Source organism: Mobula birostris, chromosome 15 (genome assembly GCF_030028105.1).
Source record: "Mobula birostris isolate sMobBir1 chromosome 15, sMobBir1.hap1, whole genome shotgun sequence".
NCBI lineage: Eukaryota > Metazoa > Chordata > Chondrichthyes > Myliobatiformes > Myliobatidae > Mobula > Mobula birostris.
Genome location: NC_092384.1, coordinates 71,457,506 through 71,483,120, shown reverse-complemented (window position 1 = coordinate 71,483,120; position 25,615 = coordinate 71,457,506). Strand labels below are relative to the sequence as shown.

The 25,615-nt window shown below is 42.6% G+C and overlaps 1 protein-coding gene across 1 annotated transcript in view; it reads right to left on the bottom strand.

The window, feature by feature from the left end:
• Positions 1-25,615, bottom strand: part of adamts18 (ADAM metallopeptidase with thrombospondin type 1 motif, 18) — a 185,436-nt gene that overhangs the window by 18,466 nt on the left and 141,355 nt on the right. Inside the window, exon 16 of the mRNA XM_072279204.1 lies at positions 9,625-9,829. Coding sequence (XP_072135305.1) covers positions 9,625-9,829 — 205 coding nt within the window. The remainder of the gene's footprint in view (positions 1-9,624; positions 9,830-25,615) is intronic.

Here is a 25,615-nt window from a genome sequence, read left to right as displayed (position 1 = left end):
GATTTTCCCTACAAGGGCATTGGTGTTTCCATACCAGGCCATGATGCAGCCAGTCAATATACTCTGCACTACACATCTATAGAAGTGTGTCAAAGTTTTAGATGTCACGTTAAATCTTTGCAAACTCCTAAGGAAGTAGAGGCATTGGCAAATTCAATTGATACACAATAAAAATATGTGTATCTACTGAATTTTTGCAATTACAGACAATGTAAAAGAAGGTAGCATGGTGGCGCAGTGCAATACAGTGCCAGAAATGGGTGCAATTCCCACCGCTGTCTGTAAAAATTTATACGTTCCAATGACACATGGGTGAGTATTAGTAAGTTGTGGATATTCTATCTGGGCACCAGAAGCGCGCCAAGACTTGAGGGCTGTCCCCAGCACATACTTGGACTGTGTTTGTCGCAGATGCAAATGACACGTTTCACTGCATAATTTGTTGTTTCAAGGTACCTGCGACAAATAAGGCCTATCTTCCTCTTATTTAAACAAAAATAAGCTGCATGCAGCAGGACATGCATACAACTGTTGATCCGCGGACGCTTTTGAGGCAGTTGTAAAATATTATAAGCCCTTCATAAGGAAATGTGTCTCTCAAGAGATTACACAGCCAGAAGGAGGGCAATGTTGTTCCTTTAGCCAGCTAGATTCAGCATGTTACCAAATAATCTCTATAGATGCACCGCTGAAAGTGTTCTGACTGGTTACATCAGAGCCTGGTAAAGCAATTCCAGAGCATAGGCTGCAGAGATTAGTGGATACCATGAAATATATGAGCATAGTTAGGCTAATCAGCAACAGCACCTTTATTTCCTGCGGAGCATGAAGAAAGCTCACCTCTGTCCCCGGATACTGATGGACTTTTACCACTGTACCATTGAGAGCATACTCACCAACTGCATCTCAGTGTGGTATGGCAATTGTCCTGTATCGGACCACAAAGCACTCCAGCGTGTGGTGAAAACTGCCCAGCGGATTATCGGCACCCAATTGCCCACCATTGAGAACATCTACCATAAACACTGTCTGGGCAGGGTGAAGAGAATTATCAGGGATACATCTCACCATAACCATGGACTTTTTACTCTCCTCCCATCCGGTACGCGCTACAGGAGCCTCCGCTCCCGCACCAGCAGGCACAGGAAGAGCTTCTTCCCTGAGGCTGTGACACTGCTGAACCTCACATCACAGCGCTAAGCAGTATTGTACCAATATTGTACTGTCTCAGTACTTTTATATTTGTGTGCTGTAGCACTTTTTTTTATTCACAGTTATTTTGTAAATAACTCTATTCTTTGCATTTCTGGTCAGATGCTAAATGCATTTCACTGGCTTCGTATCTGTACTTGGTACAATGACAATAAAGTTGAATCTAATCTAATCGGCCTATTGAGTCTTCCTTGTCATTCCATCATGGCTTACTTATTATCCCCCTCGACCCCATTTTCCTGCCTTCTCCCCATAACCTTTGATGCCCTCAGTATTCAAGAACTTATCAACCTCCGCTCTAAATATAGTCAATAACTTGGCCTCCACAATCGCTTGTGGCAATGACTTCCATAGAATCACTACCCTTCAGCTAAAGAAATTCCTCCTCATCTCTGCTCTAAATGGATGTCCCTCTAGATTGAGGCTGTGCCCCCTGGTCCTTAATTCACCCACTATAGGAAATATCCTCCCTACATCCACCTTTCAATATTCAATAGGCTTCACTGAGATCTTTCTAAACTCCAGCGAGTACAGGTCCATAGTCATTAAATGCTTCTCATACTTTAACCCTTTCATTCCCAGAACTATTCTCAAAAACCTACTCTGGACCCCCTCCACCGTCAGTACATCTTCCCTTAGATAAGAGGCCCACAACTGCTCAAAATACTCCAAGTGAGGTCTGACCAGTGCCTTATAAAGCCTCAACATTACATCCGTGCTTTTATATTCTGGTCATCTTGAAACGAATGCCAACATTGCATTTGCCTTCCTCACCACTGACTCCACCTGCACACTAACCTTTAGGGAATTCCGCACAACAACTCCCAAGTTCCTTTGGAGTCAGTTATCAAGGATGTGATAACAGCACATTTGGAAAGCGGTGAAATGATCGGACAAAGTCAGCATGGATTTGTGAAAGGAAGATCATGTCTGACGAATCTCATAGAATTTTTTGAGGATGTAACTAGTAGAGTGGATAGGGGAGAACCAGTGGATGTGGTATATTTGGATTTTCAGAAGGCTTTTGACAAGGTCCCACACAGGAGATTAGTGTGCAAACTTAAAGCACACGGTATTGCGGGTAAGGTATTGGTGTGGGTGGAGAGTTGGTTAGCAGACAGGAAGCAAAGAGTGGGAATAAATGGGACCTTTTCAGAATGGCAGGCGGTGACTAGTGGGGTACTGCAAGGCTCAGTGCTGGGACCTCAGTTGTTTACAATATATATTAATGACTTGGATGAGGGAATTAAATGCAGCATCTCCAAGTTTGCGGATGACACGAAGCTGGGTGGCAGTGTTAGCTGTGAGGAGGATGCTAAGAGGATGCAGGGTGACTTGGATAGGTTGGGTGAGTGGGCAAATTCATGGCAGATGCAATTTAATGTGGATAAATGTGAAGTTATCCACTTTGGTGGCAAAAATAGGAAAACAGATTATTATCTGAATGGTGGCCGATTAGGAAAAGGGGAGGTGCAACGAGACCTGGGTGTCATTATACACCAGTCATTGAAAGTGAGCATGCAGGTACAGCAGGCGGTGAAGAAGGTGAATGGTATGCTGGCATTTATAGCGAGAGGATTCGAGTACAGGAGCAGGGAGGTACTACTGCAGTTGTACAAGGCCTTGGTGAGACCACACCTGAAGTATTGTGTGCAGTTTTGGTCCCCTAATCTGAGGAAAGACATCCTTGCCATAGAGGGAGTACAAAGAAGGTTCACCAGATTGATTCCTGGGATGGCAGGACTTTCATATGAAGAAAGACTGGATGAACTGGGCTTGTACTCGTTGGAATTTAGAAGATTGAGGGGGGATCTGATTGAAACATATAAGATCCTAAAGGGATTGGACAGGCTAGATGCAGGAAGATTGTTCCCGATGTTGGGGAAGTCCAGAACGAGGGGCCACAGTTTGAGGATAGAGGGGAAGCCTTTTAGGACCGAGATTAGGAAAAACTTCTTCACACAGAGAGTGGTGAATCTGTGGAATTCTCTGCCACAGGAAACAGTTGAGGCCAGTTCATTGGCTATATTTAAGAGGGAGTTAGATATGGCCCGTGTGGCTATGGGGGTCAGGGGGTATGGAGGGAAGGCTGGGGTGGTGTTCTGAGTTGGATGATCAGCCATGATCATAATAAATGGCGGTGCAGGCTCGAAGGGCCGAATGGCCTACTCCTGCACCTATTTTCTATGTATGTTTCTATGTATGTATCTCAAAATTTTTTTTTGATTTTTCTCCCCGTTTAGAGGGGTCCATAGCATTAAAAAAAAATTGGGAACACCTGGTCTATGTCTTTATTCCTTCTACCAAAATGCACGACCATACAGTTCCTGACACTATATTCCATCTGCCATTTCTTTGCCCATTTGCCCAAGTCCTTTTGCAGACTCCCTGCTTCCTCAATACAACCTGCCCCTCCAGCTACAGTGGCATGCAAAAGTTTGGGCACCCCTGGTCAAAGTTTCTGTTACTGTGAATTGCTAAGCAAGTAAAAGATGAACTGATTTCCAAAAGTCATAAAGTTAAAAATGACACATTTCTTCAATATCTTAAGCATGAAAATTTTTTCATTTCCATCTTTTACAGTTTCAAAATAACAACAAAGGAAAAGGGCCCGAAGCAAAAGTTTGGGCACCCTGTATGGTCAGTACTTAGTAACACCCCCTTTGGCAAGTATCACAGCTTGTAAGCGCTTTTTGTAGCCAGCTAAGAATCTTTCAATTCCTTTTTCGGGGATTTTTGCCCATTCTTCCTTGCAAAAGGCTTTTTGTTCTGTGAGATTCTTGGACCGTCTTGCACGCACTGCTCTTTTGAAGTCTATCCACAGATTCTCGATGATGTTTAGGTCAGGGGACTGTGAGGGCCATGGCAAAACCTTTAGCTTGTGCCTCTTGAGGTAGTCCATTGTGGATTTTGAGGTGTGTTTGGGTTCATTATCCTGTTGTAGAAGCCATCCTCTTTTCATCTTCGGCCTTTTTACAGATGGTGTGATGTTTGCTTCCAGAATTGGCCGGTATTTAATTGAATTCGTTCTTCCCTCTACCAGTAAATGTTCCCCATGCCACTGGCTGCAACACAAGCCCAAAGCATGATCGATCCACCCCTGTGCTTAACAGTTGGAGAGGGGTTCTTTTCATGAAATTCTGCACCCTTTTATCTCCAAACATACCTTTGCTCATTGCGGCCAAAAAATTCTATTCAAAAGTTCAAAGGAACATCTAAACAAGCCTAATGCATTTTGGAAACAAGTCCTGTGGACTGATGATGTTAAAATAGAACTTTTTGGCCGCATTAGGGAACATTTACTGGTAGAGGGAACAATAAATTCAATTAAATACCAGCAAATTCTGGAAGCAAACATCACACCGTCTGTAAAAAAGCCGAAGATGAAAAGAGGATGGCTTCTACAACAGGATAAAGAACCTAAACACACCTCAAAATCCACAATGGACTATCTCAAGAGGCGCAAGCTGAAGGTTTTGCCATGGCCCTCACAGTCCCCTGACCTAAACATCATCGAGAATCTGTGGATAGACCTCAAAGGAGCAGTGCATGCAAGACGGCCCAAGAATCTCACAGAACTAGAAGCCTTTTGCAAGGAAGAATGGGCGAAAATCCCCGAAACAAGAGCTGAAAGACTCTCAGCTGGCTACAAAAAGCGTTTACAAGCTGCAATACTTGCCAAAGGGGGTGTTGCTAAGTACTGCCGTGCAGGGTGCCCAAACTTTTGCTTTGGGCCCTTTTCCTTTTTTGTTATTTTGAAACCGTAAAAGATGGAAATAAAAAAATAATCCTGCTTAAAATATTAAAGAAATGTGTCATCTTTAAATTTATACCTTTTGGAAATCAGTTCATCTTTTACTCGCTTAGCTATTCACAGTAACAGAAATTTTGACTGGGGTGCCCAAACTTTTGCATGCCACTGCATCTTCATATTAATAGCCATAAGGCCATCAATTCCATCATGCAAATCATGTACATATAACTTGAAAAGAAGTGGTCCCAACATAGACCCCTGTGGAACACCACTTGTCACTGGAAGCCAATCAGGAAAGGCCTCATTTATGCCCACTCTTTGCCTCCTGACAGACAACTAATCTTTATCCATGCTATTATCTCGTTAAGTAGTTTCATGTGTAGCACCTTGTCAAAGGGCTTCTGAAAATCCAAATGAGCAACATCCACTGTCTCTCCTTTAGTCTATCTTGTTTGTATTTTTCCTCAAATAATTCCAACAGATTTGTCAGGCGAGATTTCCCCTTAAGGAAATCATGCTGACTTTGGCCTATTTTATCATGTGCCTCTAAGTACCCCAAAACCTCATCCTTAATAATGGACTCCAAGATCTTCCCAACCACAGAAGTCATGTTAAATGGCCTATAATTTCCTTCTTCTGCCTTCCCCCCCCCACCCCGCTTCTTAAAGAGTGGAGAGACATTTGCAATTTTCCAGTCCTGCAGAACCATTCCAGAATCTAGTGATTCTTGAAAGATGAACAACAGACACAAAACGCCAGTCCTGCCGAAGGGTTTCAGTCCGAAACAGCGACTGTATTTTTTTTTCCATAGATGTTGCCTGGCCTGCTGAGTTCCTCCAGCATTTTGTGTGTGTTTCTTGGATTTCTAGCATCTGCAGATTTTCTCTTGTTTGTGATTCTTGAAAGATCATTACTAATGCCTCCACAATCTCTTCAGCTACCTCTTTCAGAACCTTGGGATGTAGTCCATCAGATCCATGTGATTTATCTACTTTAAGACTTCTCCTTTCCTCAGCACCTTTTCGTTAGTAATAGTAACAACACTCAGGTCTGTCCCTTGACATTCTTGAATTTCCAGCATACTGCTAGTGGCTTCCACAGTGATGACTGACATAAAATAATTATTAAGTTCCTCCACCATTTCTTTATCCCCCGTTACTAAATCTGCAGCATAATGTTTCAGCGATCCAATAACCACTCTCACTTCGCTTTTACCCTTTATATAAGACAAACTTCTGACACCCTCTTTTATATTATTCGCTAGCTTCACTTCTTGTTTTGTCTTTTCTCTCCTTGGGTTTTTTTTGTTACTTTATGTTGGTTGTTAAAAATTTCCCAATCCTTTAACTTCCCACGATTTTTTTGCTATTTGATATGCCCTCTCGTTTGCTTATATGCTGTTTTGAGTTCCTTTGTCAGCTATGGTTGCCTCAATCTCCCTTTAGAATACTTCTTCATGTTTAGGATGTATCTATCCAGCATCTTCCAAATTAACCCCAGAATCTCCAGCCATTGTTCTTTTGCCATCATCCCTGCTAGTGTCCCCTTCCAATCATCTTTGGCCAGCTCCTCTTTCATGCCTCTGTAATTCTCTTCACTCCACTGAAATACTGATACATCTGACTTATATTTTCCCCTTTTCAAACTGCAGGGTGGGTTCTATATTATGATCACTGGTTTCCTTTACCTTAAACACCCTAATCAAACTTGGTTTATTACACAGTACCCAACTCCAAAATTTCCATTCCCCACCACAAGCTGCTCTAAAAAGCCAGCTTAGAGGCATTCTACAAATTCCCTCTTTTGGGATCCAGCATAAGCTTGATTTTGCCAATCTGCAAGACTAACCCCTATTGACATCAATGGATCTGGAGTTGAGAGGGTGAACAGCTTTAAGTTCCTCGGCATACACATCACCAAGGATCTCACGTGGTCTGTACATACCGGCTGTGTGGTGAAAAAAGCACAACAGCGCCTCTTTCACCTCAGACGGTTGAAGAAGTTTGGTATGGGCCCCCAAATCCTAAGAACTTTCTACAGGAGCACAACTGAGAGCATCCTGACTGGCTGCATCACCACCTGCTATGGGAGATGTACTTCTCTCAATCACAGGACTCTACAGAGAGTGGTATGTACAGCCCGGTGCATCTGTAGATGTGAATTTCTCACGATTCAGGACATTTACAAATACAGGTGTGTAAAAAGGGCCCAAAGGATCTTTGGGGACCTGAGTCACTCCAACCACAAACTGTTCCAGCTGCTACCATCTGGAAAATGGTACTGCAGCAGAAAAGCCAGGATCCAGAAGCTCCGGGACAGCTTCTTCCCGGAGCTGTCATCAGACAGATTAATTCAAGCTGATACAATTGTATTTCTATGTTATATTGATTGTCCTGTTGTACATACTGTTTATAACAAATTACTATAAATTGTATATTGCACATTTACATAATGTAAAGATTTTTACTCCTCATGTATATGAAGGATGTAAATAATAAAGTCAAGTCAATTCATTTCAATTCATTGAAACCCCATTGCTATCATAACTTTGCCCTTATTACATGCCTTTTCTATTTCCTGTTGGTTTATATCACACATTCTGACTACTATTTGGAGGCCTGTATATAACTCCCATCAAGGGCTTTTTAACCTTGCAGTTTCTTAACTCTATCCACAAGGGCTCTACATCTTTCGATCCTATGTCACATCTTTCTAAGGATTTGATAGGGAATGTCTATCTAGCCTGGTCTATCATGAGCATAGTCATCCCCACCCTTGTCAGCATCAAAAAGGCCGCATCTACCTTCAAGGATCCCCATCATCTGGGCCATGTCCTATTCTTGCTGCTACTATTAGGCAAGTGGTAACGAAGCCGGAAGCCCCACACCACTAGGTTCAGGAACAGCTATTTTCCTACAACCATCAGGCTCTCGAATCAACCTGCAAAACCCTGATCCATCCTCAGCAATGAAACACCTCAGACCACATCATGCGCTACCATGGACAATTTTTTTTCTGCTCTAATGTCAGGATCAGAATCAGGCTTTTCATCACTGACATACATCATGAAATTTGTTGTTTTTGTGACAGCAGTATAGTGCAAAACATAAATAATATCATAAGTTGCAAGAAAAAAAATAAAAAATGCAAAAAAAGGAATAGCAATGTAGTATTTATGGACTGTTCAGAAATCTGATAGCAGAGGGGAATAAGCTGTTCCTAAAAAGTTAAGTGTGTGTCTTTGGACAATTAGCACAACAGGCAAGGTGAGCTGGGCCCAAGGGCCTATTTCATGCTGTACAGCTCTATTACTCCATGGTGTGAAACCATATTTAGCCATTAGTGTTATCAGTATGAGAAGGCACTTTCTGTTTATGGATGTGTGCACATAGTCTCATCTATTTTAGATTTGCATATTCTTACTGCTTGCTTATTACGAAATGGAGGGAGACCATTTGGCCCACTGAGCCTATGCCAAATCCAAGCAGAGCCAACTCATTACCTTCATCCCCCTTGTCTGATATCCCTGCAGCCCTCAAATTATAATCCTATAACATTCCCTTTTGTGTCCGTTCTCCCGTCACCTTCCATTTTGTGTCCCTGTTCTGTCACCACCTTCCCTCATGTCCCTGGTCTCCCATCACCTTCCCTTGTGTCTGTTCTCCATCACCTTCCCTCATGTGTCCCTGTTCTCCCATCACCTTCCCTCATGTCTGTTCTCCCATCACCTTCCCTCGTGTCTGTTCTCCCATCACCTTCCCTCTTGTCCCTGTTCTCCCATCACCTTCCCTCTTGTGTCTGTTCTTTCCTTTTTTTCTCTTTTGTTACTAATCTACATTTTGGTACCAAAAGCCATATTCGATCAAACTATCAGTATTTCTTCAGAAAGTGGGAGGAAAGCTGAGGATCTGAAGGGAGGTTGGGGAAGAATATACTAACTCCACACAGGTAATGCCCAAGTTTAGAATCGTGCCTCGGCCCATGGAGTCATAAGGCAGCTTTCATCCATCTAAGATATTGGATGTGCAGACAATGTGCATATGTGGCATGATGAACGTGGCCCGAAAGAGCACTTCCCTCACAATATTTAAGGAGTATCTGAACAAGCTTGTTAACAAGCAGATTAGACTACTGGCTAACTGCAGGTGAATGAGGTATTTGATGGTTGACACAGTCACAAGGGGTCACAAAGCCTGAACCTACCCAACTGCACTGTGAGAGTACCATCAGCTCAAGGACTAAAGAGATCCAGAAAGCTAGCTCACTATTTAGCTTCTCAAGAACAATAATAGATAAAGATATTGGAGCAGAATTTGACCATTTTGCCCATTATGTCTGCTCTGGCATTCAATCATGGCTGATTTTTCCACCTTTCTCTTGTGTTCTCCCCAGAACCTTTAACCCCATACCCAATCAAGAACCTATCAATCTTTGCGTTAACGACACCTGGTGACTTGGTGGTAACGAGTTCCACACATTCGTCATCCGTTAGCAGGAGAATGGATAGGCAATACATGTTGGCCAAAGAATGAATAAAATACCATGTTTTGTGGGCCAGAATAGAATCCCACCTGCAGACATGCTGCAAAATCATTAGCATCCAGTCTCAATGAGTCGCTAAATGTCAAATATGGATAGGTGGGCACTACTTGGTTTACCTGGGTCCATGCTCCCGTGCTCCATTCAGGAGGGCAGTCATGGGCGTTGCAGGGCTGTACTCGAGGGGGTGTCACCATGGGGCACATGGAGTGAGGCACGGCCTGGTCATGTTGGAAGGCCACCTTGCGGAAGCATTGGATCTGGCGAGTCTGCTCCCCACCCCCGCAGGACCTGCTGCAATCGTCCCACTTGCCCGTAGACCAGCTGTGATGGGAACAGAAAAGGAACAAGACAAAATGCGTGAGCCGGTTGACGAAGATCAGAGAAATGTGACAAGACCCAACCCATCACCAACACGACGAGGAATGTGGACCAGATGTCTCCCCTCAGATGAGATCCATTTCTTCCTCTATCTTCTGTCAGATGTACATCTGTAATAGGATTAGTGACTTGGCTTAGGTGTAGCTGATAAACATAAAAACATACATATTTGTTCAGGCTTTTATTTGTTAAGTAATAGCCCTGCTGATTTTTATTTGAAATTCAGTTGGACCACAACAGGAGGGCAGCCATTTTGTTTTCATTGAGTTTTTCAGCCAGACTGAACGTCATAGGCACAGTCCTTTCATCTTTCTTTCGTTTGCTCCATCAAAATCATCATCTGTATCTGTTGTTTTAGTTCGTAAAGGAGAATGCTATCTGAGCAATATTTTGTGTTAATACTATGTAAAAGTTTACTCTTGATTATCAGCAGTGTTTAACCAGTATTGGTAATATAGAGAATTCTTAGCTGATATTCATCTTACATACTTTAAAACTTTGCTTACTCATGTTATGTATAAAATTTGGACATTTTACTGGTAAATCTAGCTTCATGTGAAAACGGATTATGTGCTTTACCGACATATATATTTCTCAGGTTTCTGGTTGGCTACAGGTATCGATTTTAACCAATGTTTCGATGACAAACTCTGCCATCTTCATCAGGGATGATGCCTGGGCATGTCTAGTCCAGTGGTATGTATTACCCACGGTGTCTGTCCCTCATGATTGGTTAGTCCTCAACCAATCAGGTTTCTGTTGTTCCACCTTGTTTACAATCGAATTCCAGTTCTTACTTAGAGCTTGTTAAAATTCTTTTTCTCTAGTTTTATTTCTATGTTTTCCTTCTCCAGGCAGTCTCAAAAGACATTGGCGCAGCACTGTAGTTCTGTGCCATTGCAGTCAAACCTATGGTCATTGCGAACACAATGTTCTGCTACTGCCGATTTCTCCGGGTACCCCAAATGGATACCCCTGCTATACTTCTTAAGGTGAATTTGCACCGTGCATCCTGTCGGGCCAATATACGCTGTTCCACATTCACAGGGAATTCTGTAACTGCCAGCTGTCCTGAATCCTAGGTCATCTTTTTCCCACATAACCTGGGATTTGAGCTTCCAAGTAGGTTTGACTATGGTATTAATCTGACATTTCTTCAGGATCCTGGTGATCCTTCCAGAAACCGTGGAAACATAGAGAAGACAGGTGAGAATGATGAGTTCCTCATCTTCCAGATATCTCTTCAGTGACAGAGATTGCCCTTACCTACCATCTCATGTGTCTCTGCATCCAACACGTCATTCTCTGTAACTTCCACCATTGTCCAAGGGATCTTACCACCAAACATATCCCCCACTCTCTCCACTTTCCACAGGGATCGCTCCCTCCATCATTCCCTTGTCCTTTGTCCTCCACGCACTTATTCCTGCAAGTGGCCAAAATGTTACACCTGCCCATACTCCTTCCTCACTTGCCTTCAGGGGTGCAAACAGTCCTTCCAGGTGAGGCAACACTTCACCTGTGATCTGCTGAAATCGTCTACTGTATCCGGTGCTACCAAAGCCTCTTCTACATTGGTAAGACCCGACGTAAACTGGGGGAACCACTGCATCAATCACCTCCTCTCCATCCGTCAAAAGCGGAACTTCCTGGTGGCTAAACACTTTAATTCCCATTCCCATTCCAACATAGCAGTCCATGTCCTCGTCCTGTGCCATGATGGGGTCACCCTCAGGGTGAAGGACCAACTTGTTATATTCCGCTAAGTTTGCCTCCAACTTCATGGCATGAATATTGACTTCTCCTTCTCGTAAAAAAAAGTTCCCTTCTCCCACCCCTCTTCTTCTATGCCTTTCTCTGGCCTCTTACCTCTTCTCACCTACCTATCATCTGTACCTGGGTCCCCACCTCCTTCCTTTTCTCCTATGGTCTACTCCTATCAAATTCCTTCCTCTCCAGCCCTTTCTCTTTCCTACCCACCTCGCTTCACCCATCACCTTCTAGCTATCCTCCTTCCCCTCCCGTCACCCTTCCATTCTGGTGCTCTCCCCTTTCCTTTTCAGTCCTGAGGAAGGGTCTCAGCCTGAAACGTCAACTGGTATTCATTTCCATGGATGCTGCCTGGCCTGCTGAGTTCCTCCAGCATTTTATTCTATATCTGTACTTCTAACTTTATTCTTATGTGATTTTTTTTATAAATGCTGAATGTTGTTTTATTGCAGGTCACACCAAAATGGCAGAACAAATTTCTCATATATGTAAATGTTATGCCAAGTAAAGTTGATATTTGATCCTTTATCTTTAACCTATAAAGATCGGCACCTTATACAAGGTACTTTCCATTCAGAGCGACGCAAATAATTTTATTTTATTTATTTATTTAGTAAATAGGCTCATCTGGCCTAATGAGACTGCACCCCCCAATTACACCCATGTGACCAATTATCCTACTAACCCGTACGGCTTTGGAATGTGAGGGGAAACTGAAGCACTAGGCACAAACCCACATGGTCACGGGGGGTGGGAATACACAAACTCCTTATAGGCACCTTGACTTTGACTTCACTGTCATTCAGCATTTTATTAGCTTCTCTGTAACGACATTAGTCCTGAGGTAGATCCAATCGAAGAACTTAATTGCAACAAGATGCTCCACAAGTACAAACACTATTAGATGTTAACAAAAGAAGCACTTTCCAGACAGTTGATTTAAGTGACTCCAATCTCTGCCGGTGTAAAATGTGTCTGGGAAGTCTCAGTCCTAAGTGGGCATCAGCTCACAGCATAAAAACTGATAACCACTATTTGGGGACTCCGTGAAAGGCAATTATTGTGTCTGACAGTCTGGGGAAAGTGAATTAAAATTGGTGCAGACTGACTGATAGGCACAGCAGTGCATCACTGCTCTTGTCACAACTATCAATTTTGTACATGCTGAATTCTGCAACAAAATAATCTCAAATGTTCTGAGGACACTTATACCTGCTACTTATAACAGGCAGCACTGTCAGAAGAAGGTCATGCTGGTTGTATTTTGGTGAATTTGTAAGTTTCTCAGGAATTTGTTCAAGTTGGAGATTTCAATCATGACCTAAGATTGTTTAATGTCATTTCCAGTACACAAGTGTAAAGGGGAACAAAATAATTATTACTCCAGCTCCGTTGCAGCACAAAAACACAATAAAGAACAGAATAAGAACAACACAATAATTATAAATACATAAAATACACAGATTGATTGTATGTCCATAAAGTGACACTCGGCATGAGTGTCTGTACTTAAGGTGACCGACATGAAATGTTACGTAGTGATGGTGGGGGATGTGCAGGGTTGCGTTAGTGGGTGGAGGAGTTGATCAGTCTTACTGCTTGGGGAGAGTAACTGATTTTGAGTCTCAAACAAGAGAAGATCTTGCAGACGCTGGAAATCAAAGGAATACACACGAAATGCTGGAGGAACTCAGCAGGCCAGACAGCATCGATGGAAAACAGTAAACAGGTGACATTTCAGGACGAAACCCTTCATCAGGACTGGAAAAAAGAGATGACAAGTCCATGGCCTCCTCAATTGTTATGATGAAGCCAGGTTGGAGGAACAATATCATATATTCCGTCTGGTTAGCCTCCAACCTGATGGCATGAACATCGAGTTTTTGAACTTCTAGTAATGCCTCTCACTTCTCTTACACCAGTCCCCATTCCCATTTCTCTTTCTCACATTATCTCCTTACTAACCCTTCCCTTTTTTCCATGGTCTTCTGTCCCCTCCTATCAGATTTCCTCTTCCATAAGTATAGTCATAGTCATACTTTATTGATCCCGGGGGAAATTGGTTTTCATTACAGTTGCACCATAAATAATTAAATAGTAATAAAACCATAAATAATTAAATAGTAACATGTAAATTATGCCAGGAAATAAGTCCAGGACCAGCCTATTGGCTCAGGGTGTCTGACCCTCCAAGGGAGGAGTTGTAAAGTTTGATGGCCACAGGCAGGAATAACTTCCTATGATGCTCAGTGTTGCATCTCGGTGGAATGAGTCTCTGGCTAAATGTACTCCTGTGCCCAACCAATCCATTATGTAGTGGATGGGAGACATTGTCCAAGATGGCATGCAACTTGGACAGCATCCTCTTTTCAGACACCACCTTCAGAGAGTCCAGTTCCATCCCCACAACATCACTGGCCTTACAAATGAGTTTGTTGATTCTGTTGGTGTCTGCTACCCTCAGCCTGCTGCCCCAGCACACAACAGCAAACATGATAGCACTGGCCACCACAGACTCGTAGAACATCCTCAGCATCGTCTGACAGATGTTAAAGGATCTCAGTCTCCTCAGGAAATAGAGACGGCTCTGACCCTTCTTGTAGACAGCCTCAGTGTTCTTTGACCAGTCCAGTTTATTGTCAATTCATATCCGCAGGTATTTGTAATCATCGACCACCATGTCCACACTGACCCCCTGGATGGAAACAGGGGTTACCAGTGCCTTAGCCCTCCTCAGGTCTACAACCAGCTCCTTAGTCCTCCAGCCTTTTATCTCTTTCATCAATCAACTTCCCAGCTCTTTACTTCATCGCATCCCCTCTCCTGTCACCTACTACCTCGTACTTCTTCCTCCCTTCCCTCTACCTTCGAACTCTGACTTTTTATCTTGACTGTTTACTGGGTCAACTGCTTACCCTTTTCCATAGATACTGCCTGGCTTGCTGAGTACCTCCAGCTTTTTGTGTCTATTACAATGGTTTTGATTCTGGTGGCCCTGGGGTGGATGCCACATGGCCTATTCCATAATGGAAGTGGGACAAACAGTCCATGGGCAGGGTGGGTGGGATCCTTCATGATGTTACTGGCCCTTTTCCAGCACCTTTCTATATATACAGTATGTCCTTGATGGTGGGTCGGCAGGTAGGTAGCTCACAGTCAAACTAAATCAGTTCAGTAACCAGCGAACATAACGCTATTTCTATCAAAAGATCAGCACCATAGATGATGCCAATATCTCACATCACTATTTTAATTAGTATCCAAAGATTTTTAATGAGGAGGATTTTTTGGTTTGGTTCATTATTGTCACATATAGCAAGACATAGTGAAAAACTTGACACAGATGAAATTATTACATAGTAGACTGAGCTAAAATAAGGAAAAACAATAACAATGTAGAATAAAGTATAAAAGCTACGAAGGAAGTGCAGTACAGGTACACGATAAAGTGCAAGACCCTTATGAGGTAGATTATGAGGCCAAGAATCTACCTTATCGTACAAGAGGTCTATTCGAGAGTCTGAGTGTAGTAAACATGACTAATCCATGCCAACGCTCACCTGACAAAGTATGACCGTTCTGACCATTGTTGGTAATATCACTTGTTCAGTATGTGCTATAATGTAGGTGATCATGGTCATTCCATGACTATGATTGTTCTTCGCTAAGAATCCTACAGGAGTAGTTCGCCATTGCCTTCTTTTGGGCAGTAAAAGTCGGGTGATCCCAGCCATTATCAATACTCTTCAGTGATCAATCTCTTCAGAGATTGTCTGCCTGGCATCAGTGGTCACATAACCAGGACTTGTGAAATGGATCAGTTGCTCATATTACCATCCACCTCCTGTTCGCATGACCTTAAATCGGGGCGGGGGGGGGGGGGAAGCAGGTGCTACACCTTGCCCAAGGGTGACTTGTAGGCTGGCAGAGGGAAGGAGTGCCATACACCTCTTTGGTAAGATATATCTCCACCCTACCACCACTTTTGATAACATAACAATCTCAAAAACGCTATTCAAATGTACCAAGATGCAGCAAATCATCTGAAATGGATAGGGTGCTGAGCCAACCTGACAAGGTTTAATCTGACTGTTTTATCAGATTATACACTCGCCACCCAGAGCTTGCGACCGATAGATGGGTCCTGTTGGGCTCAGGTTGAGATCAATTCACTGTAGAAAGCAGAGTGGGGTTGCATTTAGCTATTGAACAACCACCCCTCCAATTCCTAGAAATCCTGGGACACTGCGAAAGACTGACTAAACCAGAGAACAAACTGGAACTTTCTAACTTCTGTTATAGTGATCTGTCAGAAACATTCAAAAATCGACTTAACTTTTATGTGAATTTTACAATGTAGAATATTCCTCTGGGCTGAGATTTATAACTAAGCTCAGGAACACAGACTATATCACACTCAATTGCCGGCCATAATACAACTTGGCAGAGATTCAAAAGGTTGTACCTGATCCAATAAATATGTCATGGTCAGATGAATTTTTGCAAAGGTTTAGCAATGATGTTCTGGATTACTGTCAAGGTTTTATGTGGGGCTAAAAGACTTTGATGAAATTCCAGCCAGCCACAATTCTCATAACACAAACCCACAAGACTTCAGTTCCTCAGCCTTCAAGGAAGCATTTAATTTTCAACAGGTTGAATAAAGGGAAAGTGACTGCAGCTGATATAACTGAACAAGCTAATCCGGCAGCTCTTCCGACACAGAGCAACCATGACTTTTATCAAAATACTAGAGGTGCTGGAAAACTGAACCAAAAAAAATAAACAGAAAACACTGGAAAGACTCAACAGGTCAGACGCCACGGTAGCATATCGTTTGGCATGATGCTATTACATCTCGGGTCATCTGAGTTTGGAGTTCATTTCCAACGACAACTGTACGGAGTCTGTACATTCCCCTGTGGAATGTGTGGGTCTCCTCCCACAGTTCACGCACAAACCGGCTGGTGGGTTAATTGGTCATTGTAAATTGTCCCATGAGTAGGTTACGGTTAAATTGGGAGTTGCTCAGTGGAGCAGCTCAAAGAGCCAGAAGGACCTATTCTGTGCAGTATCTCTAAATGAATAAATAGATAGATAGATAAATAATCAATCAATCTGTGGAAAGACAAATAGTTCATGATTTAACCCAAATACTCCTTCATCAAAACTTCTTTCGAAAAACAGTCCGTGACATGGAATGTTAACTCTTCCACAGAATTCCAATGTTAACCTTGATGCTTCCCTGCTCTCCCTTCTTTCCACAGATGCTGTCTTACTTAGTGACTGTTTTCTATATTTTGAATCTTAATTTTAGGAACACCTGTTGAACATGTCTAACGCATGGGGTAAGATTTAGAAGTTTCTTCTATACTATTTGGAAAAAGGATATTGCAAAGCCCACATTAAAGGTGACGGTGAACCACCTTCTTGAACCTCAGCAGACTTTTTGGCAAAGGTGTTCACACAATGCTTTTAGAATATTGGACATCAAACAGCACAGCACAGTGCAGGCTCTTTGGCCCATGATGAGGTGCTAACATTTTAACCTACGCTAAGATTAACCTTCCCTCCTACATAGCCCTCCAATTTTCTTTAACCCATGTGCCTATCAAAAAGACTCTTAAATGTTCCTAATGCATCAGCTTCAACCACCACCTCTGGCAGTGTGTTCTACATATTTACCACTCTCTGCATAAAGAACTACTTCTAACATCCCTCCTTATACTTTCCTCCAATCACCTTAAGATTACACCCTTGCGTATTAGCCAATTCTGCCCTGGGAATAAAGATGCTGGCTGACCATTATATCTATGCCTCTTATTGTCTTATATACCTCTGTCAAGTTGTATCTCATCCTTTTCCATTCCAAAGCGAAAAGCTCCAGCTTTTACTTAGACATTCCTCATGAGTCATGTACTTTAATCCAAGCAGCATCTGGTAAATCTCCTCTGCAACCTCTCTAAAGCTTCAACATCCTTCCTATAATGAGGCAACCAGACTGAATCCACGAGCCTGGAGGCTGAAAACGGCCTATGCTGGGATTATAGGACTGTACATGCGTGAAGCTGGGTGGGTGGGAGGGAGGAATGGGGCTTGCTTTGCTGTTTTTGCTTGGTATGTTCTGTTTTGTTGCATTCTGTATTGTTCTGCCAAGCATTGTGGCATTGTGCTATGCTGGCATTGATATCTGTGGTGACACTTATGGAGTTATAGAGCATTACAGTACAGAAAAAGGTCATTCGCCCTATCCAGTGCATGCTGAACTATTAACCCACAGAGTCCCATTGACCTGCACCCAGACCATAGTCTCCATATCTCTCCTATCATGTACCTATCCAAATCTCTCTCAAATGTAGAAATCATGCCCGCGTCCACCACTTCGGCTGGCAGCTTATTCCACACTCTCACCACCTTCTGAGTGAAGAAGTTCCCCCTCATGTTCCCCTTAAATATTTCACCTTTCACCCTTAACCCATGACTTCCAGTTCTAGTCTGACACAAGCTCAGTGGAAAAAGCCTATTTACAATTACACTGTCTGTACCCCTCATAAATTTGTATACTTCTGTTAAACCTCTCTTCATTCTCCTATGCGCTAGAGAATAAAGTCCAAACCTATTCAACCATTCCCTATAACTCAGCTTCTCAATCCCTGGCAAGATCCTTGTAAATTTTCATTCCACTCTTTCAATCTTACTGACATCTTTCCTGTAGGTAGGTGACCAAAACTGCACACAGTACTCCAAATTAGGCCTCACCAAGATTCCAACTCTTGTATTTAATACTTCGATCTATGCAAGCCAACATGTCAAATGCTTGCTTTATGACCCTATCTATCTGTGACACCACTTTCACTAGGGAATTATGGATGTGTATTCCCAGATTCTACTCCACTCCTCAGTGCTCACCGTGTAAGACCTACCCTAGTTTGTCCTCGCAAGCTAAAACATCTCACACTTGTCTGTATTAAATTTCATCTGCAATTTTTTAGCCCATTTTTCCAGCTAGTCCAGATCCCGTTGCAGGCTTTAACAGCCTTTCTCGCTGACCACTACACCCCCAAACTTGGTGTCATCCAGAAATTTGCTGATCCAATTTACAATGTTATCATCCAGATCATTGACAAAGGTGAGGAGTAACAACAGACTCATCACCAACCCCTGCGACACCCCACCGGTCACAGTCAGAGAGGCAACCACTTACTACCACTCTCCAGATTCTCCCACACAGCTAATGTCTAATCCAATTTACTATTTCATCCTGAATGCCAGCAACTGATTCTTCTTAACCAGCCTCCCACTGCCAAAGGTCTTGCTAAAGTCCACATAGTTGTCCCAGCATATCCTTGAGTGTGTTGGTTGTTAACGCAAACTGCATATTGTACGTTTCGATGTACATCTGATAAATAAATGTTAATCTGAATACAATACTCCAAGTGTTGTCAAACCAAAGCTGGGGTAGGAATTTCAATACTTAATCCATTAATGAGCAGGGCAAGAAATACATTTCTAATAAATTTACAATGATCAAATAAATTTTTGCAAAGTTACAGTGAAATTCTTGAATATTAATGTTATATAAGGCTAAAATGCTTTCAAATTCCACCCAGTTCACAATATATGCTGGAGATGGAGGGAGGGGGACACCGGTACTCAGTGCATTGGGTGGGTTACCATTCAAATGGCCACTTTTTCCCAGACGACGTCAAGTTTTGATTGTTGAAGCTGCACACATCCAGGTAAGAAATGTGAATCTGTATACAACACACCTGATGTCTCTTATAAACGTGGCAGGGATTTGGGTGTCAGGAAGTGAATCACTTGCTACAGGATATCTGAACTCTCTTGTAGCCATAGCATTTATGTGGCTGGTCCATTGTGAACCTGCCATGTTAGAAAGAAACCATCCACCCTCCCCAAAAAAAACCCCCGACTGAATCACAATTAGGACTACACATCACGCGTCATACAAAAAGCTTCTAAAAATAAACATCAAACCGCCAGCAAGAAAAGAAAATATACTAAAAAAATTTACTATTAGATCGTGGAAAAATTATATCAATTAACTCAAATGACAATAACGAGCAAATGAACCCCATCTTTTCTCAAAATCAAATAAAGGTTCAAAGGTTCAACTTCTAATTTTCTCCAAACTAAGACATAGCATCACTTGAGAGAACCATTGTGACAAAGTGGGAGCTGATGTATCCTTCCACTTCAACAAAATGGCCCTCCTAGCTGTCAATGTAACAAATGCAATAACATGTTGGTCAGACACAGAAATACCAGGGGTTGTACATCTAATGGGTTCTTTTTTTTTCTCACTTTTCTGCTTAGTAGGTTTTTCTTGTTATCACAAAATTTTTTTTCAATCTTTAAGATAATGATTTTTTTGAGGCATTGTAAGTGTTGTTACTTCGATGTACTCATGTTATTTTTCCTGTATATAACAATAAAAAGATTTGAAAAGAAAGAAAGGACTACACATCACCTCTGAGGCATCTTTCCTATAGTTATCCAGCTTCTCAACAAAACTCACTCCGATGCAATACCCTAACTATCCCTGCATAACATCCGTAAAATGTCTTTCCTGCTCTCCTTGTTCTATTGATAATTGCTAAGTCTATTCATATGTTCACATTTATTTTAGTTTGATTTTTGACATTTGCACATGTAACCATTCTGCTAATTGCTGATTGCTCATGGCTGTTTGCGTTGTTGTTCTATAAATTGTTGGTTGCTATTGTGTGGTTTGTTATTGTATTACCCTGTGTATTGTATTTGGCACAGAAGCACAATCCATTCTGTTGCGTTTCACATACTGGAAGTAAAGAGTTATTTATTTATTGATTGAGACACGGAGCGCAATAGGCCTTTCCGGTCTTTCGAGCTACACTGCCCAGTGTCACCAATTTATCCCTAGCCTGATCTCATGACAATTTACAATAACCAACTAACTACCAACTGATAAATCTTTGCCTGTGGGAGGAAACGGGGGCAGCCAGAAGAAACCCGAGGAGAAACCCAGGGTCATGGAGAGAATGTACCAACTCCTTACAGTCAGCAGTGGGAAATGAACCTGGGTCGCTGGTACAGTAAATCATTGTGCCACCCGTGCATTCTGATACTGATTCTGAAAATCTCCCTGGAAGGGTATTTCTCCCATGATATCCAGAATGAAGATGTTCACTCATTAGTACCCCATCGGCTCCATGCATCACAGCATGATAAAGCAACTGTTCTGCCCCAATTCTGCAAGAAATGCAGAGAATTGTAAACACACCCCAGTCCATCATGAAATCAAACCTCCCTCCCTACAATCCATCTGTACTTTGCACTGCCTTGGGGAAACAGCTAACGTAATCAAAGCCCCTCCCAACCCAATTGATCTTTCCTCTATGTGCCATCAAGCAGAAGGTACAAATGATTGAGTGCACGCACCTTCAGCTACAAGGACGGTTTCCATCCTGCTGCTACAGTTGTACCACGGAAAGCATTCTGACAGGCTGGTATGGAGGGGCTACTGCACAGGACCGAAAGAAGCTGCAGAAGGTTGTAAATCTAGTCAGCTCCATCTTGGGCACTAGCCTACAAAGTACCCAGGACATATTTAGGGAGTGGTGTCTCAGAAAGGCAGCATCCATCATTAAGGACCTCCAGCACCCAGGGCATGCCCTTTTCTCACTGTTACCATCAGGTAGGAGGTACAGAAGCCTGAAGGCACACACTCAGCGATTCAGGAACAGCTTCTTCCCCTCTGCCATCCGATTCCTGAATGGACATTGAAGCTTTGGACACTATCTCACCTTTTTTAATATACAGTGTTTCTGTTTTTGCACATTTTCAAAAATCTATTTGATATATGTAATTGATTTACTTGTTCATTTATTATTATGTTTTATTTTATTTATTATATTTTTCTCTCTCTCTCTCTCACTCTGCTAGGTTATGTATTGCATTGAACTACTGCTGCTAAGTTAACAAATTTCACGTCACATGCTGGTGATAATAAACCTGATTCTGATTCTGATAAGACTCTTGAAAGGGCCTCTTAAAAGATCATAAGATTTGGAGCAGAATTAGGCTATTTGGCCCATCAAATTTGCTCTGACATTTCATCATGGCCAATCCATTTCCCTCTTAGCCCCAATCTCCTACCTTCTCCCTATAACCCTTCATGCCCTGACTAATTAAGAATCGATCAACCTCTGCCTTAAATATACCCAATGACTTGGCCTCCACAGCAGCCTGTGGCAATAAATTCCACAGATTCACCACTCTCTGGCTTCTCATTGTATCTCAGTAGGCATGAAACTAACAAAGTAATTACCAATTACTGTATGACTCTCAAACTTTGACACACTTCAATCAATATAATGGTGGACAGTATATTGACTCTCTGACGGTGGTGTCTGAAAAGAGGATGCTGTCTAAGTTGCATGCCATCTTGGTCAATGTTTCCCATCCACTACATAATGTACTGGTTGGGCACAGGAGTGAATTCAGCCAGAGACGCATTCCACCGAGATGCAGCACAGAACTTCATAGGAAGTCATTCCTGCCTGTGGCCATCAAATTTTACAACTCCTCCCTTGGAGGGTCAGACACCCTGAGCCAATAGGCTGGTCCTGGACTTATTTCATAATTTACTGGCATAATTTACATATTACTATTTAACTATTTATGGTTCTATAACTATTTATTATTTATGGTGCAACTGTAACGAAAACCAATTTCCCCTGGGATCAATAAAGTATGACTATGACTCTGACTGGCTGGATCACAGTCTGGTATGCAATCATCATTGCTCTTGATAATCCTACAAAAAGCAGTAGATGCGCCCCTTGAGTACATCAACATGAAATGCTGTTGCAGGAAAGCAGCGTCTATCACCAGGGATCCCTACAACACAGGAAATGCTCCCTTCTCGCTGCTGCCATCAGGAAGGAGGTACAGGAGCCTCAGAACTGACACCGCCAGGTTCAGGAACAGTTACTACCCCTCAACCAGCAGGCTTTTATACCAAAGAGGATAACTTCACTTGCCCATCATTGGTGCCAATCAATGGACTCATTTCAAAGACTTCATCTCATGCTCTCGATATTTATTGTTTATTTATTTATTATTATTATTTCTTCTTGTTGTATTTGCACAGTTTGTTGCTTTCTGCATTCTGGTTGAACACCCAAGTTGTGTGGTCTTTCTTTGACTCTGTTAAGGTTATTACTCTATAGATTTACTGTGCATGCCTACAAGAAAATGAATCTCAGGGTTATATTATGGTGACAAATATGTACTTTGATAATAAAAGTTACTTTGAGCTTTGTTCACTCCCTCTTTCATGGATGCTTTGTGACCTCATAGGGTACACCCATCTACAAAATCCATTGCAGGAACTCACCGAGATTTCTTCAAGGAATCTTTCAAACTGCTGATTTCACTTGCTAGCACTAACAGTCCACCTACTTCCACAGGAGAATAAAAAAATTTGGCATGTCCGCTTTGACCCTCACCAATTTTTGTAGCTGCTCGACAGAGAGCATCCAATCCAGACGGATCACGGCTTGGTACAGCAACTGCTCTGCCCGTGAACACAAGCAACCACAGACAGTTGCGAACACAGCATCATGCATCATGGAAGCCAGCCTCCCCTCCATGGACTCTATCTACAATTCTCTCTGCCTCAGTAAAACTGACAGTATAATTAAAGACCCACCAAATATTCTCTCTTCTCTCCCCTCCCATCAAACCGAAGATTCAAAAGCTGGAAGCCATTTTCCCTAAGTTTAAGGAGAGCTTCAATCCCACTGTTATAAGTCTATTGAATAGTGCCCTAGTACAGTAAGATGGGCTGTTGACCTCATTATGGCTTTGTATCTTCTTGGTATTGGTATTGTCACATGTACTGAGATACAGTGAAATACTTGCATACTGTTTCTACAGATCAGATCATTACAGAGTAAATTGAGCTAGAACAAGGTAAAGTAATAACGATGCAGAATAACGTGTAATAGATATCAAAAAAGCGCAGCACAGGTAAACGATAAATTGCAGGTAATCATAATGAGGTAGATTATGAGGCCAAGAGTCCAACTTATCGTATAAGCGACTGATCACTGTGGGATAGAACAAAAACACGAGGAATTCTGCAGATGCTGGAAATTCATGCAACACACATCAAAGTTGCTGGTGAACGCAGCAGACCAGGCAGCACCTCTAGGAAGAGGTACAGTCGACGTTTTGGGCTGAGACCCTTCATCAGGACTAACTGAAAGAAGCAAATCTCTTACTAACTCTTCCTTCAGTTAGTCCTGGCGAAGGGTCTTGGCCCGAAACGTCGACTGTACCTCTTCCTAGAGGTGCTGCCTGGCCTGCTGCGTTCACCAGCAATGTTGATGTGTGTGACTGTGGGATAGAAGCTGTTCTTGTGCCTGGTGGCACATGGTTTCAGGCTTCTGTATCTTCTGCCCAGTGGGAGAAAGAAGAGAAAATATCCGGGGTAGGTGAGGCTGTTGATTATATTGGTGCTTTACTGAGGCATAAACAGAGCCCATAGATGGGAGGCTGGTTCTGAAGCAGTGCCGCGGCCCGAAATGTTGACTATTTATTCCTTTCCATGGATGCTGCCTGACTTACTGAGTTCCCCAGCATTTTGTGTGTGAGGCTGCTTACTGTGATGTGCTGAGCTGCATCCACAACCCTCTGCAGTTTCTTGCAGTCATGGGCAGAACAGTTACCACACTAAGCCTGTCTGCCTAATTGTAACACTTTATTCTGCATTCTGTCATTGTTTTTCTTTTTACTGCCTCAATGTACGGAAATGATGAAATGAACTGTATGGATGGCAACGTTTTCACCAACTTAACACGCCCGCACAAGTTCTCTTTCAGTTACACACATCACAACAAGTCAGAGTTACGTTCTCATTTTGACATTACTGCCAGCAATAAACTCTCCATCTCCTTTGTAACTGTACTGTTTGGGCTACGTGCACCGCACCAGAAAGCTCGCAGAAGTTCACTGCAACCTTCTCAGGGGCAAATGAGAATGGTCAATAAATGATGGAATTGCAAGCAATGGCCACATTCAGAGAATGGATATTGTTTTGCAAAGTGGTTTTCAGTTAGGCACCAAGGATCTACTTTCCCTTTTGGTAGTTTCCATTATACAACCAATCATGGAGGGAGAACCTCTTATACAACAGATAATTACACTCTCACTCACACAATACACAGAGTTATCAGACTCTTGAATGATAATACGGTCTCTTGACCTCAGTCCACCTCATTATGATTTGCACTTTATCATTTACCTGCACGGCACTTTTTTGGTAGCTTTTGCACTTTTTCCTGCAATGCAATTGTTTTATGGGTGGTGTAAGGCTCTCCAAACGAGGTGTGAAGCTCTCCTTCCCTCTGTTAGGCTGCAGATCACCCTTGGGCAAGATGTAGCACCTGCTTAGACCCCCTGATCAGGGTCACCTGAAACCACGGGAGCGGGTGGTGGATGGTCGTATGAGCTGCTGGTGCACATCACATGACCTAGTGATTGATAATGGCTGGGGTCACCTGTCTTGTAAAGCCACTGTCCAAAAGGCAGCAATGGCAAGCCACTTCAATAAAAAAAATTTGCCAAGAACAATTATGGTCATGGAAAGACCATGATCGCCTACGTCGTACGACACAGCACATAACAAACAGACTATTGCTTTACTTTATTCTAAGCTTGTGTTTCCCCCAGACATTGGAGCTACAACACTCCGGCCAGACATGGTCCTGTGGTCCACAACAGCCGAGCTGGCATATGTTGTGGAATTGACAGTACCATGGGAAGATGGTGTCGAAGAAGCTTATGAGAGGAAAAAGACCAAGTACTCTGAACTGGCAACTGAAGCTGCCCAGAATGGCTGGAAGACCAAGATTTTCCCTGTAGAAGTGGGATGTAGGGGATTCGTTGCTA